Source organism: Python bivittatus, unplaced genomic scaffold (genome assembly GCF_059951505.1).
Source record: "Python bivittatus isolate LINGU-HERP-01145 unplaced genomic scaffold, Pbiv_v1 ctg000570_np1212, whole genome shotgun sequence".
NCBI lineage: Eukaryota > Metazoa > Chordata > Lepidosauria > Squamata > Pythonidae > Python > Python bivittatus.
Genome location: NW_028277097.1, coordinates 15,535,769 through 15,553,504, shown reverse-complemented (window position 1 = coordinate 15,553,504; position 17,736 = coordinate 15,535,769). Strand labels below are relative to the sequence as shown.

At 39.1% G+C, this 17,736-nt stretch overlaps 1 protein-coding gene across 3 annotated transcripts in view; it reads right to left on the bottom strand.

Moving 5' to 3' along the window:
• The window catches only part of MYO5B (myosin VB), a 253,937-nt gene that overhangs the window by 27,966 nt on the left and 208,235 nt on the right, over nucleotides 1–17,736 (bottom strand). For 2 of the 3 annotated variants that reach the window (XM_088152666.1, XM_088152667.1), the window contains exons 27-29: nucleotides 11,274–11,339; nucleotides 6,815–7,054; nucleotides 3,777–3,877 (exon numbers count right to left, since the gene is read on the bottom strand). In XM_088152666.1, coding sequence (XP_088008792.1) covers nucleotides 3,777–3,877; nucleotides 6,815–7,054; nucleotides 11,274–11,339 — 407 coding nt within the window. The remainder of the gene's footprint in view (nucleotides 1–3,776; nucleotides 3,878–6,814; nucleotides 7,055–11,273; nucleotides 11,340–17,736) is intronic. The other variant, XM_088152668.1, reaches the window with a different exon arrangement.

Below are 17,736 nucleotides of genomic sequence, written 5' to 3'. Positions count from 1 at the left end.
GGCGGGTGAGTGCTATGGGTGGGTGCCGTGGGTGCTACAGAGCATGGGCGGGCAAGTGGGTGCTGCAGGCAGTACAGAACATGGATAAGCGAAAAAGTGGCGAGAACGGGAGTGACTTGCGACGTCCTGCTGGCTTCCCTATTGACTTTGCTTGTCAGAAACCAGCAGGGAAGGTCGCAAATGGCTATCATGTGACTGCGGGACACAGCAACCATCATAATTGCGAGCCAGTTGCCAGGCTCCCAAATCATGATCACATGACTACGGGGACGCTGCAATGGCTGGAACTTGGAGGACTGGTTGTAAGTCCCCCTCATTCAGTGACATCATAACTTTGAACAATTGCTGAACGAGTGGCCATAACCCGAGGACTACCTGTAACAGATTTCCTGATGTTTTGCAGGCAACTGTGGCTGGCATCTTCAGAGGCAAGGTGGTCTGCTATGCTCTTTTAGGAAATCTGCTGTCTAGACCATGATCACTAAACCCTGAAGCTCAACGCTGCCCAACAGAGACCAGCTGTGAAAGCCTACACCAGTATACCCACCAATCACTTTGTAAATATGGTCTGGGTCTGGGAATTAGGCATGTTTTGACAAATAGATAGGCCAGAGGGTTTAACTATCTCTCAAAAATCACTGCTAACAACTAACTGCAGGGAGTGGGACAGGTTTTTCTTCTGTTTGAAAAAACAGCCTGAACAACAGCTGACAGGTGTTAAGAAGATGGGGAGGAGAGTTGTGCTATGAAGGATACAGAGAATGCTGGCTCTCTGTAGCACTCTTCAGAAAGAGTGGTGAACCCACATTCAAAAGCAATTCAAACACAGCTGACAGATATGGTGGAAGACTTGTGGCTGACAGCATCTTAGACCAAGCTAAATCCAAAAATGCAGGGGAATTCCTGGAAGCTAGGTATTCAGACAAAGCAGCCATCAACAGCCACATAGAGTTAAACAACGTCTACATACTATTTAAGAGGCAATAAAAAGGAAACAAAAGAGAAGAATACCTACTCACCAGCAATCATCACCCAGATAAGCAGAGATTAACACCAAGATTATCACCAGACATACAATCAAGCAGTAAACAATACCCTAACCAGGGAACTGCCAGGAGAAGGGGGGGGGGGAACCCAACACTGACAGGGCAAGCCACTGTATATAAACAGAGATCAAACCCCACTCCCTTCTAGCACTGAAGATGTTACCTAGCCAGGTAACGAAATGTTTGCAAGAAAACAACCAAGCTCAGAGAACCCCAAGGACTCCACCGTTCAACCCTCAGCTACACATATTCTCTTCTAATGTCCTGTCCATTCTATCTTACAAGAGAGTGATTCCTTGCTGGCCTGGGCACCACCACGTCCTGCCCTGTATATCTCTTTCTTTGCAAGGACGAACTCTGGATAGCCTTAGATCTAAACTTTCTAAGCATCTTCTAATGGACATAATCCTATTATGTCGTGTGTCATGGCTGGCTGGATATAAGAATGATGGAGTATGGGGGATTTGGGGGGATTGTTGGACAAATTCAGTCAACCATAGTCTCAGTGTGCCACCATTTAAGAAACATCGTGGTTCTGAATCCATGGGGGGAACAAGGTCAGTTTGAAAAGGCCAATGATTCTGATGTAATCGCCATATTGCCTAGATTCAAGCACTTGTGAGCCCAGGAGTGAATGGGGCTGTGAATGAGTTGCATCTCCTTGTGATGGAAAACTTGGCCAAAGGAATGCTGGCAGACTTGGCCAGGATAACTGTAGCAAAGGGACAAATGGGTGAGCGAGGAGGGGAGAGGATTATAGGTCAGCAAAAGACAAATCAATATACAAGGGAATGACTAACATTCACAAAGAAGAAATAGGCAGGGACAACTTTAGCTATAGAATTGTTTTGTTTTGTCACTTTACAAGGTTGTGGCCACAAACAACAATCAGAAGAATGCTAACTGAAACTTCCTCCCCACTTAAAGTAGTAAAACATGGATGTTTTGCAGGTAAAAGTTTCCAGGTTTAGTCCTTTCAAGCTTCCAGGTAAGATTCTTGCTTCAGAAACAGCTAACTTTCAATGTAACTAGTATTGATATAACCTTCTGACACGTATATTGGCCTTCTGTATCCCAGTTTGTTCCAGATGTCTACAATTCCAATCAGCACAGCCTACCAGACTGGGGAAGGCTATCTATAAATTTTTCTTAATAATAGCCTAATTAAAAGGAAGCTTAAAATGTGAGACGCACCACTCTACTAAGATCACCCATCACATTCAAACTAACAAGTATCGGGCTGTGATCTTATCAATGGCCCATTTTATGCACTGAGCCTTTCCCTTCATCTTTCTTTTTATCTGATGGATAAAACAGATGGAGGCTATTCGTGGGGGTAATGTAAAATTCACACTTTTGTTATTGCAAGACGAAGGCTCAAATTCAGGACATTAAGTTTCACAGTGGGAAACCAATAATCAAAGAGGAATTGGTTGAAAAATTAAGATACCAATTCGGCAGCTATTGTGGGTGATGGATGCCAAGAAATCAAGAGGCGTGTATAGTAGCTCACTGCATTATTATAAAATGATTTTTAATTAGTTTTTCAACTTCAGGGGAAATAGAGAGGCAACAATCCCCTTAAATTCTCTCCCTGCATGGCAAATGATTGATTACTTTGATGCAAGTCTTATTCCAACTTTAATATCCCCGGTATATCCCTCCCACCCAGCCCCACATGAAATGGTGATGCAGTGTTATAGATAAAAAGGATGGGTATATTCAATGCAGGAGGGCCAAATTCTCAGATATGAAAAACAGTGGGAGAATTTGGGCAAATTTCCAAGTCTCAGCATCACCTATCATGCATGGTTATTGCAAGAGTAAATCAAGTAACCTTATCTATGCTGCAACTTAGGAAGAAAGCCGAGGTAAACTACGAGAAGATGGCAGGTCAATGTCTTCATCCATTTGGAAAAGGCCACAATGAAAGGGGAAGACTGGAAGGGATCAGGCACTTGTGTTTAAAGAAAAGTAAAGTTTAAGTAAAAGAAAGTAGCCAGTGGGAAACGAGATGAAAAGCAAGCAACTATAATACACCAGCAGAAAAATGCCATTAGGTCAGTTTTGTTCTTTGGTTCACATGACAAAATGACATGTAGAACCAGCAGGTTAACCCATGATGCAGTGTTTTTAACATGAAGAGATGGGCTCATGATGGAAGTAGTTTTCAGTTCAATTATGATCACTGCCCAGCTAGTGAAAAAGGTCTAACTACTTATATAATTTGTTCAGGCTGTAGTAGCGAGCTGCACTGGTCTTACAGGAATCACATGGCTATTTTCCATAGGGACCAAATTTTGCACCAATCCAGTTTTCAACCTCACCTGGTCATACAAATTATGCCGCTTTTTCTAAAGCTGCAGCTGAGCTCATAAACTTTTCTCCACAATGAGATTAAAACAAAAAATCAGTTCCTCTTACTATTTAGGATGGTTGCTAGACACTGCAAAAAATGTTCTCCAGAAGTTCCCCACAACCCATGAAGATTACGATATTAGGACAAGTCTTCAAGAAGTATCGTAAGGTCACAAACAGAGAGAGCATATGTAGCCCAGTATATAGTTGATGTTTTTGTAAGAGGAAGTAATGTACGTTTCTTTACCAAGTACTTTCACTGTTGACTATCTGCTCTGGTGACACTCCCCCCAATTATTCTGATACGAGTTTAAAGATGCCCCAATTTTAACTTTTCTGGCCTTTCATAATGGATAGATCAAAACAGCTTACCGGTTTGTTTCACACATTCCGTGATAGGCCTCAATTGCATCTTCTGGATCCACATGCTTATCACTATTTGGCCAGCTGGTTTGCGTATTGAGCTTTGACTCCTTAAAAAAAAATCAACAAGTCAACATTTTGTCCCATTAATTACTACTTTTCATAATACGTTGATTGTGCATGCAGTAATTTCAGTTTGCAAGCACATTTACAATATTGAACACAATTGCCACAAAGTAAATCAAAGTGCGAAAACGAACAGAAAGGACCCAAGTAATGCATCCTAAAGGGAGTTAGAGAGAGAGAGAGAGAGAGTGGGGATAGATAAAAAAACAAATCTATACATCATTTATGCTGGTTTAATTCTCTTCCCTTTTCTCCAAAGAATCCTGCATTTTAAAGAGAACAGTGAGAATTCTGTCTCTTGAAATATCCCTAGTAATTCATTTCAAAAATTACTGCTCTCAGATTCTGTGGCAAGAATATATGATACTAACATAAAATCAAAAGGGTTGGCCAGCTTACAAGGAGCAGAAATGAGTGATAGAACAGCACTAGGATTTAGAAGGGCTTACAACTGAAACTGAAATGGGGAAATTGATAAAATTCACCAGAGGACTGGGGGAAATATGCCAGGTAGAGCCAAAGTTATTCTCAGAAATTAGTCTTTGTATTAGTTCAGCCACTGCAGATGGAGAAAAGTGCCACTTGGCAAAATTTAACTAATGTACCTCATATTCTTTCCTCCTCTATTTTCCTATTTCAAAAAAGAAAAAAAAGCTCAGATGCAACCCTGAAGTAAACATTCTGTAGTTCTGTAAAGTAATCCAAATACTAATTCTACACATCCATCACAATGCCGACAATCTCATAAAACTAGCAAAAGCTTTAGAAAATGAGAAATGTCAATGCAAATACTATGGAAGAGTATGCTTCTTGTAATTCAGGAGGGGGACTGGCCTTGGTATGGCCTTAGGGTAGGCCTAAGGATAAGCAGTTCAATTCATATCCAATCCATTTTATTAACTGCATTAGCATTTTTTTCAATTAACGCAATGTTTGCTAACATACAGTGCCTTTGAACACATATTCCCCTGGTGTTTGTAGCTGTTAACATTATTATTATTATTTAAATTTATATGCATTAATGCCTTTTAAAAACACAAATTAACTTGTTTTTATTCTCTGGCTCATACATTTCCCTGATTAAGATTTTTTAATGTACATTTTTCCAGTGCAAGTTCTTTGAAATAAGAATCATTCCTACTGATGTTTGCATTTCTTCTGAAGTTAGTGTTGGCGTAACTGAAATTTGCTGGTTAATGAAATGCCAAATTCTCTCCTGTGGAAATTTCTTTACCTTTCACTTAAGTTCACGTTACATTTTGGAGCACCATCATTTTTTTCTCAACATACTGGCAATGTGCTCATCATTAGTCCAACTGGAGAAAGGTGTAAAGTAAAGTAAAGTAAAGTAAAGTAAAGTAAAGTAAAGTAAAGTAAAGTAAAGTAAAGTAAAGTAAAGTAAAGTAAAGTAAAGTAAAGTAAAGTAAAGTAAAGTAAAGTAAAGTAAAGTAAAGTAAAGTAAAGTAAAGTAAAGTAAAGTAAAGTAAAGTAAAGTAAAGTAAAGTAAAGTAAAGTAAAGTAAAGTAAAGTAAAGTAAAGTAAAGTAAAGTAAAGTAAAGTAAAGTAAAGTAAAGTAAAGTAAAGTAAAGTAAAAAGTAAAGTAAAGTAAAGTAAAGTAAAGTAAAGTAAAAAGTAAAGTAAAAAGTAAAGTAAAGTAAAGTAAAGTAAAGTAAAGTAAAGTAAAGTAAAGTAAAGTAAAGTAAAGTAAAGTAAAGTAAAGTAAAGTAAAGTAAAGTAAAGTAAAGTAAAGTAAAGTAAAGTAAAGTAAAGTAAAAGCTAAGCTATTTTAATAAAGTAAAGCTAAGCTAAGCTTTAGTAAAGTAAAACTAAACTTTACTTTAATAAAGTAAAGCTAAGCTAAGCCTTATTTTAGTAAAGTAAAGCTAAAAAAAAAAGTAAAGCTTTACTTGTACTCTGATTCTTGGGGAACCTTCTGAGAAAAACGACTGGGACTTGAACTGCAAACTCCTGACAACCCAAACTTTCATCCTGGAGCAAGAATGGGAAATACCCTCACAAAGCAGCTCCTTTTGTCTTCCTTAACCAACCTGGTGATCTACATTTCTAGAGCAGACCCAAGCCTTGGCCCAGACTAGCCTGAGAATCCTCCGTTCATCATCTGGACTTCTAAGCTTTCCAGCTTTCTTATCACAGAGTCAGAATGTGATACTTGCATCCCAGAGACCAACCTTCTGCTCAGCGCAGGAATCCAATTAAGGATCCCAGCTAAACTTGTCATCTGATAACTCGTTGTTGGTCTCATTGGTCTCAGAATGGTTGTCCCTATTTTGCCTACAAATGATTTGCTTTGCTTTCCTGTGCAATGTTGATACAATACTACATCAATAGGTTTGTTTGCTGAAGCCCCACTAAGGCTCTACCAAGACAAGGGGAATAGCGTGGAAGACTAGGAATGGGAAACCAACCAAGACTCTTCCACAATCCTCCAAAGCAGGCCTTTATTCCCACCCTAGACCCAAACCTGGGGCCAAGAACTGCCCATCAGCTCTACTGCTTGCAGGTCAACCTCCATTACTGCAGTGTCATCAAGACACAGAACAAAACCAAGTAGTATATCATTCCTTTATCTGCGAAAGCTGAACTGAGTATACAGAACTTCCAAGGCAATACTGGACTAATTTCTGGACTAGATGATTTCATAACTGCTTTATCTGCAATATTTCCCCTGCATGTCAAAAGTTGCACAATTTTCCAGCTTACGATTTAAAATTAAAAGTTTCTCTCTCTCTCTCTCTCTCTCTCTCTCTCATTGCTTTTTTAAAAAAATGTTGATTAAAAATCATCTACTAAACAATGTTGACTTTGTAATTTTAGTAAATCAATGTGCACAACAGCTGGTAACATGGTGAAAAGAACCCATGCACAGAAATGTAAGACACACATGCTTTCTCTTTCATTACCATATTTCTGCCTGTATCTTTTTGTTGGGCTGCTTTTATAATCTGTGTTCTTAGAATAAGCACCTCTTCCTTCCGTACTTCCAACTCTTCATTAGCTGATTTGAGCTGATTCAGGAGGAGGTTGTACGTGTCATGAACATCATTGGAAGAATTGTTCTGGGCCACACCATCCACTACAGCCTTCCTTAGTTCGTTTAGGTCATTTTTCAGTTTCTTGTTCTCAGATTCTAACTCTTGCCTCTATTAAAAAGGATATTTGAAAAGTAATTCCCATTCCATACACTTCTATAACTAATGGCGTGTGTGGGTTTAACTTATTTAAAAAACACAAATAGAAGGTCAGCTAGATCCAGAGAGGTGGATGATAAAACTCAGACAGATGGGGTGGGGGTGGGGGACATTTAAATGAATGTTTTAGCTCCTCACCACCTCTTGGATATTCCAGCTGGTAAAACAAAGCAGGTGGTGAGAACATGCAAACCACATCAAATACAAGAGACAGACTCATCTCCCAAGTGGACTTTTCTCCTACTGTTTTCAATGGACAGTGGTGACAGCAACACAACATTCAGAAGTACCCACTGATTATTGCAGTTAGAAAGTGCAAAAAAGGGCAGAAATCTGAGCTCTTAAAAATACACCATTGTTTGCAGTTTAAACTTGAATAGAGCCAGAAGGAAACCTTTGGACTTTGTTTTGACTCTTAGTCGTTCTTTCTCTTAATACAGATGCTCCTGAGAAATTGCTCTAAACTGTGAAATGGGAGAGGAATATCACCCTGCTTTACCCTCAATGGATTCATTTTCTCCAAAATTGAGGAAAACTCATTTAATTTGCCATGCCTTGTTTTGGGGCAAGTGAGATCCATATGTGCCAGAAATTGAAAGTAAAAACTACAATAGACTTCATGACTGATTGATTTCACATCACAGCTTGTTAGGGACACTGCAGAAGAAGCTGCAACAAACAGAAAGATAAGGCCCCAGGACAATTCCATTGACTAAGAACTCAACTTGTTTTGTTCCTCCTTTCGTTGAATTACTTCCATCCCAACTGATTATTATGAAAATGATCTAAGTTAAGAACTGGTCCCTTATCTTGTTTTTCCCTTTCTTCCTTTGGTATAATGTCTTTAAGATGTAAGACATATGGCAGAAACTGACTTCTGGAAGCCCTCTAGGCTGAGTAACTGGTTAAAGTGCTTTCAGTAAACAACAATTCATTATCACATAAGCTTTGGGGAATTTTGTGGGTCCCATGAAAACCCTGGTGATCATGAATCTTTTTTGTTTTTGCTGCAAAAGAATAACACACCTACTTCTCTAGAAAATTCAACACTACTTAATTATGCTTTGTCAGTGAGTTTTGTCTCCTATGACCTCCAAAGTTCTGTGCCAAACTTAGCCTCTTTCACAGAATTTGATTTCCCAAAAGCCTCACTTTTCTAGTTTGACCAATGACCAATATTTGAAATGGACATCTTCCTGATTTCTGTAAAAGAATTGAGCCAAATTCCTGCTTTACTCTAAGATCTCTCCATGTGTGTTCAGGGTACCAATCTTCTCCTTTTGGCTGGTTCTTGCTCTCATGCTCATTCTTGGCCCATTAATTCTATAAGCAGCACAGACTTACAATTATTTTTTTTTTTGGTGCCTTCGAGTCAGTCTTGACTCCAGGCAACTGCCTGGACAAGTCCCTGCAGTTTTCTTGGCAAGATTTCAGAAGTGGTTTACCATTGCCTCCTTCCTAGGGCTGAGAGAAAGCGACTGGCCCAAGGTCTCCTAGCTGGCTTTATGCCCAAGGCAGGACTAGAACTCACGGTCTCCTGGTTTCTAGCCTGGTGCCTTCACCACTACACCAAACTGGTTCTCACTTGGAAAATAGAAGCTTCCTATTCTTAAACGCGTGGAGAAGCAGAAGAGGATGGGGGAAAGACAGTGAAGGAAGAGGAGGCTCATCGATTTACTTCCTCCCATACATTCATTGTTTATATTTATAAAATAATTTTATTCTATTGTTTCACCAATGACCTCTATCCACTCTTTTGACTTTTCTTCGAAGAGAAAGTCTCTTTCAAATTCCAAGCACCACTGTATTAATCATGAGCATAATATTTTTTTTAAAAGAAGTTCAAAATACAATCATTTCACTGAAAACTATTTAGGTCAGTAAAAATAAATAAATAAGAAGAAACAGCAAATTCTATTTATGCCTTTGTCCTTAGGGGATTTTGCACACAAAATGGAAAAAATCAGTAGTTTATGATTTAGGAAACGGACTACACTGTCAAAGGAGGGAGAGGAGATGACAACTTTCTGCAATCTGTGTCTTCCAAATGCATTGGGATTAGAACTCCAAGAATTGGGAATGGTTCCAACATATTTGGAGGGCACAAAGATGGGAAAGGTTGGACTATTATCTGTCTTGTCTTGACGTCTAACATCATTTTATCACCCAACTGGGGCACAAATTACCCCTTACCTTACTCTAACTTTGGGAACAGACTACTGATCTGTCTACAGCATTGTTTTGAGATTTCAGCTCCAAAGTTATTCATTTGCAGTGGTATCCAACCTTCTATCTTACAACTCAGAGGAATATTAGTTTATAAGACAAGAACTCCCATTTTTGGTAGCAGGGGAAGTTGGATTGTTGTGACTGTCTCCTGAGTCAAAAGATTGGGTCTTTTACACATTAGTGTTAATGTTTTTATTCATGATTCCCAGTTCTATAGGAACACCATGTAGTTGTGTTTTAAATTGATTGTAGATTTTTAATTCCAGCTCCATACTGGAGAGTTCTGCACTGTTCAAAATTGGTGGGTTGTAAATCAGAAATAAATTCTAGACTTAAATGCTCTGCACATGCTCAGATTCCCCTATTCAAAGTAACTTTGGTAATGGCTGGATTCAACCTTGGCTCTGAAGAGACATGCATGCCTTGGGGAGTCCTAATGAATTCCTTTAGGTCTTTGTATTTGATATTGCAGCAGTCATTTCTATGGGCATGGTTAATATTCAGCAGCAACATTTCTTAAGAAGAACAGTAGGAAATTGACAGTCAAGGAGAACATGTTCTTCTGGCTGAATAAGACAGATAAGAGTTGCTATGTCTTTTCTTTTTCATGCCTTCTTTCATGGGTCTCTACAGCAAGACGGAACAGCGCTAAGATCCAATTAAATTATTATTTCTTTCCAAACCAACTTAGTATCCTTCCTATCGTTTTGTCAAATTCTGAGTTACTAAGTGCCCAGAATGACTTTGAATCACGTGCCTCAGTTGTGGCCCCAAAATCCTGGAATGGAGATCTTGGAACAATCCAGCTAAAATTTTCCTTTAGCATCTAAGAAAGTTAACAGAACAAAGAATAGAGAAATTCCCTTTCAAATTGCAGAGAGCAACATCTTTCTCTGTGTTCAGGTATCATGCTGCACTTGGTGTTAAAAAGTGGCATGCCTTGCACAAGCATAAACCAATATGATTTGAACTTCTTTACTGTCTTTTACCAATCAAATGATGTTTCTGAATATTTTATTAAACACCTGTCTCTAATTCTGCAAGCTTCTTTATTTCCATATTTGGTAAAAGAATCCAAGGAAAACTCCCTTCTACATGTATGCATGTTAATTCCACTTCCTAGTTAATTAGTAGGGTGTACCCCTACTAATAAGATACCAAGAAGATTGTAGCCAATGATATAAAACAACATGAGAATACATAAAGTTATAGATATGGTTAAAATGAATTGAAACATCAGAAGCCTTCTTAAACAGGACGTTTCTCCTATGGGAGGCAGCCGGCCTGCTTAGATTTCCTCAGAAGACCATTTTGCAAAAAGAGGCCTCCATCCATGCTGTTCCAGAAAAGAGACCCACCTGAATCTTAAAGACATAGCGATAAAGGGAAAACTTGTCCTTTGTTCTAGATGTAGCTTTTGGAGGGCTGTCGAGCAAGATGTCTTCAGTGGAAGCCTCACCCTGAATGGATTCACATACACCCCCCCCCATCTTTTCACAGCCCTCACAGTGCTCTAAACACATCCTGTATCAATGCTCAGAGGAAGAAGGCAAAAATAGTGAAGAAAGTAGCTTGGTCTCCTCAATCCTGTCACGGCTTGTGTGCTTTGAGAAATCAACTGAAGAGGCAGTGAACCAAGGAGCCGCAGTGCCAGGGGTATCTTGGCATAACGGTTGGTCCCTTGCAAGAACTGGGCTAAGCTGCAAAAAAACACTCCCCCCCCTTTTTTTCCTGGAGCCTATTAAACTCAGAGTAGTGGAAAGCTGAACCGCACTCTTCCCAATTCAAGAAAAGGAAGACAATAAGTTAGTAAAGCATGAACAGATATTTTAGAATGCTCCTTCCAAATAGATTCATAAAGACTGATAACAGCAAAGCTCTTGCAGATTACTAGCACCATCACCAGATGAGGAAAAAAAACTGGTTTGGAGATTTCTTTTACCTTCAGGCTGTTGTATGCTAGATCTGTATCTTGGTCCAAATCCATTTCATTCTTCATTTCAATTACCTGGATGGATTAGGAAGACAAGAAAGAGACATCTGATTTAAAAACCGGTAACAGTGGACAGATTTCTGCTTGCAGGCCTGGGTCACCTTACAATGCCTGTCATTTGCTTGCACGGCACTTTGGTCATGAAAAGGATACTGAAAGTAAGGGGTGTTTATGAAAACAGACAGATCTGAGGACAAGATAAACAATGACATGGGATAACAGGAATACAAGCAAAGGGATTTCCTGATTCCTCGTCCTAACTATTTCCATTATTTAACAATACCCGATTTGTTCATTCTATTCTTCCAGGCGCAGATGATTAAAGAAGCAACATTGGATACTGAAAGCAGAGACTTCTGAGATTGCAGAAAAAAATATTGAATCAAGATTATCCTTCATTTCTCTCCTAATTCAAGCAAGCCAGAAGAACTTCCCAAAGTTGACCACAACAAGCAGGTATCAGTGTAGCAATTAACTGATTTATTTAGGGCCAAGTTTGGAGACGGATGACTATTACAAATTATTTTTCATAAACTTTATTTATAGTCACAGACACTTTTCAAAGATTCATTGCATTGCAAAGTAAAATATATATGAGTGACCCAAAATTTTGTAAAATCAATACAAAGTACAATCATATACAATAATAAAAGGGAAGAGTGCCGATTTTTATCCTTCTACACTTTCTGCTCTTCTTTGCAAGAACCCTATACTAGCACACTGCCAAACAGAATTTTGCTGCTTGCCACGAGATATTTTAAAAAATATAATTCTACTAAGAATTTTAATTACGGTAGTAAAGAATAATACAAACTAAACTAGAGAAAGAGAAGAGAATGGAAAGAAAGAATACAACATGCAGGGAAAAAAGTAAAAAGAAGGAAAAGAAAGAATATAATAAAGAAAAAGAAAAGAAATATATAAAGAAGTGACTTCCAACTACCATCATAACAAGTATAAACAGATTTAATAACTCTTCACCCCCCATAAGGTTAAACAGATATATCTTCATCTCATATCCCATCCCTTATCGATAAGCAAATCCATAAAACATCAACTTTTTAATCCTGGTGTCAGCAAAAAGTCCATAAAAGGTTGCCAGAACATTGCAAAAAAAAAAAAAAGTCTAATTTTAACCTTGACCAAATAAACCAACTTTATTTTCCTTCCTTTTACTTTTAACAATCTTAACCTTTAATTCAATCAAATATTGTTGCAGGATTTGATTTCTCTTCAATACTTCGTTATCCCATCACAGCCTCCTTTGTAGATCTAATAAAAAAACATTTTCCGGGTCATTCTCTTAGTTTACCATTTGTATTTCCCTTTTAATATTTAAAACTTCAACCAGTTTTCTTCATATATCCACTAAACCGTCCTTTTCCAAATCATTCTCTTGGCCTGTCATTTGTAGTTCCACATTCTGTACTTTATCTTATCAGATAAATTCTGTTCCACATCTGTCATTCCTTCATTAACATCTTTTGGAGATAGTCTATCCATAGAAGGCGGCATCATTACTGACAGTGTTGATACTAAAGTTACTAACTTCTGGCTCCATTCTTCAAAGATCTTCTTTAATAATTCTGATGTTATAACGTTTTGTATCATTCTGTAAGTCCCAGTATTAATTGATATCAGGCTTGTATTTTTTTTCTTCTGCTTAAAATCTTTAGTCCCCTCTAGTATCCAGTTTCTAAAATCATCACATATCTTTTATTATGACTTGCATTTGCCAGGATAACCAAAATAAGTCTGTTTCCCATGAGAAGTTATTTTTCATAGTTAATTCCAAAATCTTATAGTAAAAGTCAATATTCCAAATTTAGCTGGACCCTCAATCAGTTTATAACTGTCTAAGATCAAAATCTTATTTAGCTTTTTGTTGTTTATTTCAAATCCTTTAAGTTTTTAAGGTAATTAATTTTTCTTTTAAAGATAAACTCACCCAATGAAGACTTTTCAAACCTGTGGTTCCGAAGGTCTCTAATAGCTTTAGAATAGTTAATAGGCACTTTCTGACAATGATTAGAAAGTGAGGTTTGTGAACATAGTGTCCTTTAAAAGGCTCCGCTGCAGTTGCGAGCAAGATGGCTAATCCCTCCATCTCCCAATGCTCAAACTGTGGCAGACCGCTGTCCTGTCATGAGGAGCAACCATCTGGAGCACATGTGGGCAATCTCCCATCCTCTACTTATTCAGAGAGGTTCCAAGGAACCAGTCTACTCACCAATCCTTGGCCATGGTCATCGGCTCTGCTTTCATAGAGCCATCTTCAGTTCGCCATATTCCCCGGAACCCGCCATGAGATTTTTTTGAGTCTTTATCTGCCAATAGTTACTTTACATAGAAATTGTCCAGAAGACCTGGTTATTTTTCTATTGGGGGCTATCACGATGTTATGGATGCCCATACAGAGCTGATATTTCATAAAAATGTGGGCCAGTATTTCTACTGCACTGCAGTGCTTCTGGAATATTCTTATCTTGATCATCAGGAACTGCTGGAGGACCATTAACACCATGGATTAGATTGATTCTATGAACTCTTATGCTACAGTAACCACTTTGTTAGTTTTTAAGATTACACAGAACTTGCAGTCCACTGCAACCAACACAGCAAATGTGACTATCCTTCTGGGATTTTATATCAATGTAGAGTTAGGTTCAGGGGTAGGGAACCTGTGGTTCTTCAGGAGCTACTAGCCTCCAGTTGTAACTGCTCTAGCCAACACGGCCAGTTGCCAGAATAATGGCACCTATGACAAGAGGTTCCCACCCCAATCAATTTGATTTTCTATAATGGAGCATATGAATGTTGCAGGGTGTTTTTCTTTCCAGTTTAGGCTGTTGCTGCTTCTGTTTTTTTGTAAACATTAATAAAAAATGCATCACAAAAAGAAGTGGAAACGCTGTTCTCCAAGGACTCCCATTGTGATGAGCATTCTGTTAAATAAATTATTCTTTTTGCACCACTAAAGCTCAAAACAAACAGAAACGACTGATGCGCAGGACAAGCAGAACTTATAAAAAGAGCCTTTCCCAAAAGGAAGGGTCAGCCACTGAAGGAGAAACTGACAAACTGGGGGTGGAGATAGAATGGAACTGCCACTGTCCATAATATGTAGCAAAAAGGCAGCTGACTTTCATGGAGAGATAAGGAATCTGGAAGCACGCAGTGACTCTCTTTTCAGCCTGTCAGTACTGATTAAGAAGCAGACATTCTGAGTGGAGGCAAAGCCATGGTTTTCTGAATCTCAAGGGAGATTATATCATTTCTGGAGAAGGAAATGTAGGTTGTCAAGAACCATCAATCCCAATTTACTGTTTTACGATTCCACAAAGAGATGATGCTCCTGTAGTGAGGCCTTCGTCGTATGAAACTGTCTACCACTGTGCCCAATCATTATACTCTCTAAGTTTCCCCTACCTTATGCCTTCCTTGTGCTTTGGGACTACAACAGCCACGTTGCCTGGAAATCCTAGAATTTGAAATCCTGATGCATTTGGAGGGTCCAGACTAGAAAAGCTCAGTGGTCTTTGCTATGGCTGCCATTGGATCGCACTCACAAAATCTAAGTGGTGGCCGCTTCTCCAAATCTTTTACCTGGAGAGAAACCAGAGCTTAACTCTGCAGGGCTGATCACAGCAGTGGGAGATGGACAAAATTTGCTGTTGGTGAATTCCATAATACTTTGCCCTTCTGCTGAAGCAGAGTAACCCAAGATTTCCTACATCCCTCCCTCTCCTGGCCTGGTAGACTGATGGAAAACCCCAGTGCACTCACCTTTTGCTTTTCTTACTCTAAGGAATCAACCTTATGCACCACTCAATTCTCAATGAAAGAAACCCCTAGGAATCTAAGTGTGGATTTATTTATGCCTCTGTTCTCCATATGTCAAGCCAACTTCCAACAATAGACATATTATGCAATAAACCATACCAACAATGACATCCTTTTTTCCTTATTTAAGAAAGGCCACCTTCATTAACCTTGGAGAACTTGTGGATGCAGGTATAGTAAGCACGTGTTTAAATCCACCCCCCCTCCCAAATATCAGCTGAAGAGAAGAAAAGAGTTGGATGTAGTTGCTAATTCTAGTCCCTGATCAAAACTAGGTTAGACCTGGTTTCAAGTGCAGTTTAAGTTCCAAAGAGAGGCTTAGGGAGAGAAGTTGTCAAGGAGAAAGAGAAAGAAAAATAGGACTCAGGAGCAGAGTGATGAGGAAAATGCAATGTTCAGAAGCAAATGGCCCAGTGATTGATTGATTGATTGATAGATAGATAGATAGATAGATAGATAGATAGATAGATAGCACCAATGTGTAAATAATTAGTATCTTAAAAGGAGCAGGTAGGCAACTGAAAAAAAGACAGTGAGAGGTACTGGGCAGAATATTGGCAAAGGGAAGTACAGCAAGACTCTTTCAATCACATGCATGGACTGGACTACCAATATATTTTTGAGATGCATGGTGGTACAGAGCTATATCCAAGATCAGCATTGCTGCAACTAACAATTTTTACATAATTGGGTCTTGCAATAATTGAGGAGGGGAGAAACTATTCTTTATATGATTTTTTTTTGTAGACCAGGGTATACCTTCTCAGACATTGGTTCACAAAAGTTTCTGGAAATGTTTGCTGCTGCAGAGGGCACTGGTCGTTAGGCAAATCAAAAGCAGCTTCAGCTTCGGCAAGCCCCTGATGCTGGCTGAGCCAGTTTCTTTTCTAGCCAGCTGCAGGGTGAACCGGAAAACAAAAACCCAACACTATTCCCTTTTGCAATGGAGAAGCTTAGTAGAGATTGTTGGGGGTCTGTTTTTCCCACTGAAAGGAACTCTCGCTTCACTTCTGAGCTACAATCATCTGAGCCGGTCCTGCAGGACTGTCTTGATTTAGTACAGGTGAGACCAACAAGAACTGTTTCCCTTTCTATTCCATAATGGTGCTGGGTCGTCTTGAGTTTTTTATTTCTTTCATCTTGTTCAGAGTGAAGTAGAAAGGGTGGGGGTACGGAACTACCCTTATAATAGGTTCCTGCAACCTAAAGAGAATATATTTGGAGCATAACGTCTATTCTTCCTCACTTCAGCCACTGCTTTGGCCAAAGTCATGGTTGCATAGGGGAAAATGCCTAGCTGAAAAATGGATCACGGGGTATCATGCCACCTGCAAGAGTCCCTCTGAGTGGACTCTTAAAACAGAAGGAAGTTTGGCTTGGTAGCTGGCCGGCTTCACTCCATTACAAAGACTCGGGATTTTTTTTAATGATCAGACAAATGGGCACAAAAGGCACTGAAAATACAGAAATGGGGAGTGCGAGTAATTTGTTATCTGTGAAATGTCTTACACTGTAAAAATGAGGAGATGGAGCAATATGTTTTTATATTGCCTTGATTTAATAATGTGCTAAAGATTAAAGATAGTTCAATATTAGTATTTATCCAGGACTGTGATGGACCGGAATGGAGGAAGGGGGGTGAAAACGGTGCTCTCGTCTCCAGAGCAATGCTCTGGAGATAAGCGGAGAAAACTGGCGCGCCCCTAAACATTCCAGAAGATAGTAGAGAGTTGTGCCTGGGAACTACTGGTCAGTCTGAAAAGATTGATGTCAGGCCTAGCCCAAGGAACTCCTGGAGACCGTGTAGGTTCAATCAGCAAGGTTTATTAGCTAGCGCTTATTTACAGAATCTTTTCAGACTGACCAGTAGTTCCCAGGCACAACTCTCTACTATCTTCTGGAATGTTTAGGGATGTGCCAGCTTTCTCCGCTTATCTCCAGAGCATTGCTCTGGAGACGAGAGCACCGTTTTCACCCCCTTTCCTCCATTCCCGTCCATCACAAGGACCTTGTTGAAGTTTTTGTTCATTTTAACCACAATTGAGCATACTTTTTTCTTCTTGATTGTGTTATCACTTTATATTATTTTGTTATATTTCACTAAAAAATAAAAAGCAAAAAAGGGAATTCATTTGATTTCTTTTCTATGTTGAATAGAGATGAAGCTGCACGGATGTGAGGTACGATCCAGGACCGTTAGTAGTATGAGCTAACGACCAATTGGATGACATTTTCCACATGTTCCCATTGGTCAGCTGGATGGAGAAGGAGCACTGATTGGCTCAGTTTCTTCTCAGTGTTCCAAGAATGGCAGGAGTGAAGACAATATGCATCTCCACTTCAAACTGCTTTGCAGGGATTAGGGAGTAGAAATAGCATCATTTGGAAAAGTCCAAATACAAATGTCTCTTCTTTACTTGGAGATGCCAGGAAACGAAACCCAACTTTGACCCAGAATCTTCTAGAGAAATCCAACATACTTCAAATGAACAAGACAGGCATTCACTATTTACACTCCTCTTGCAAGAACAGCTGCATATTTCCTTCAACAAAATGCTGCACCTAAAAA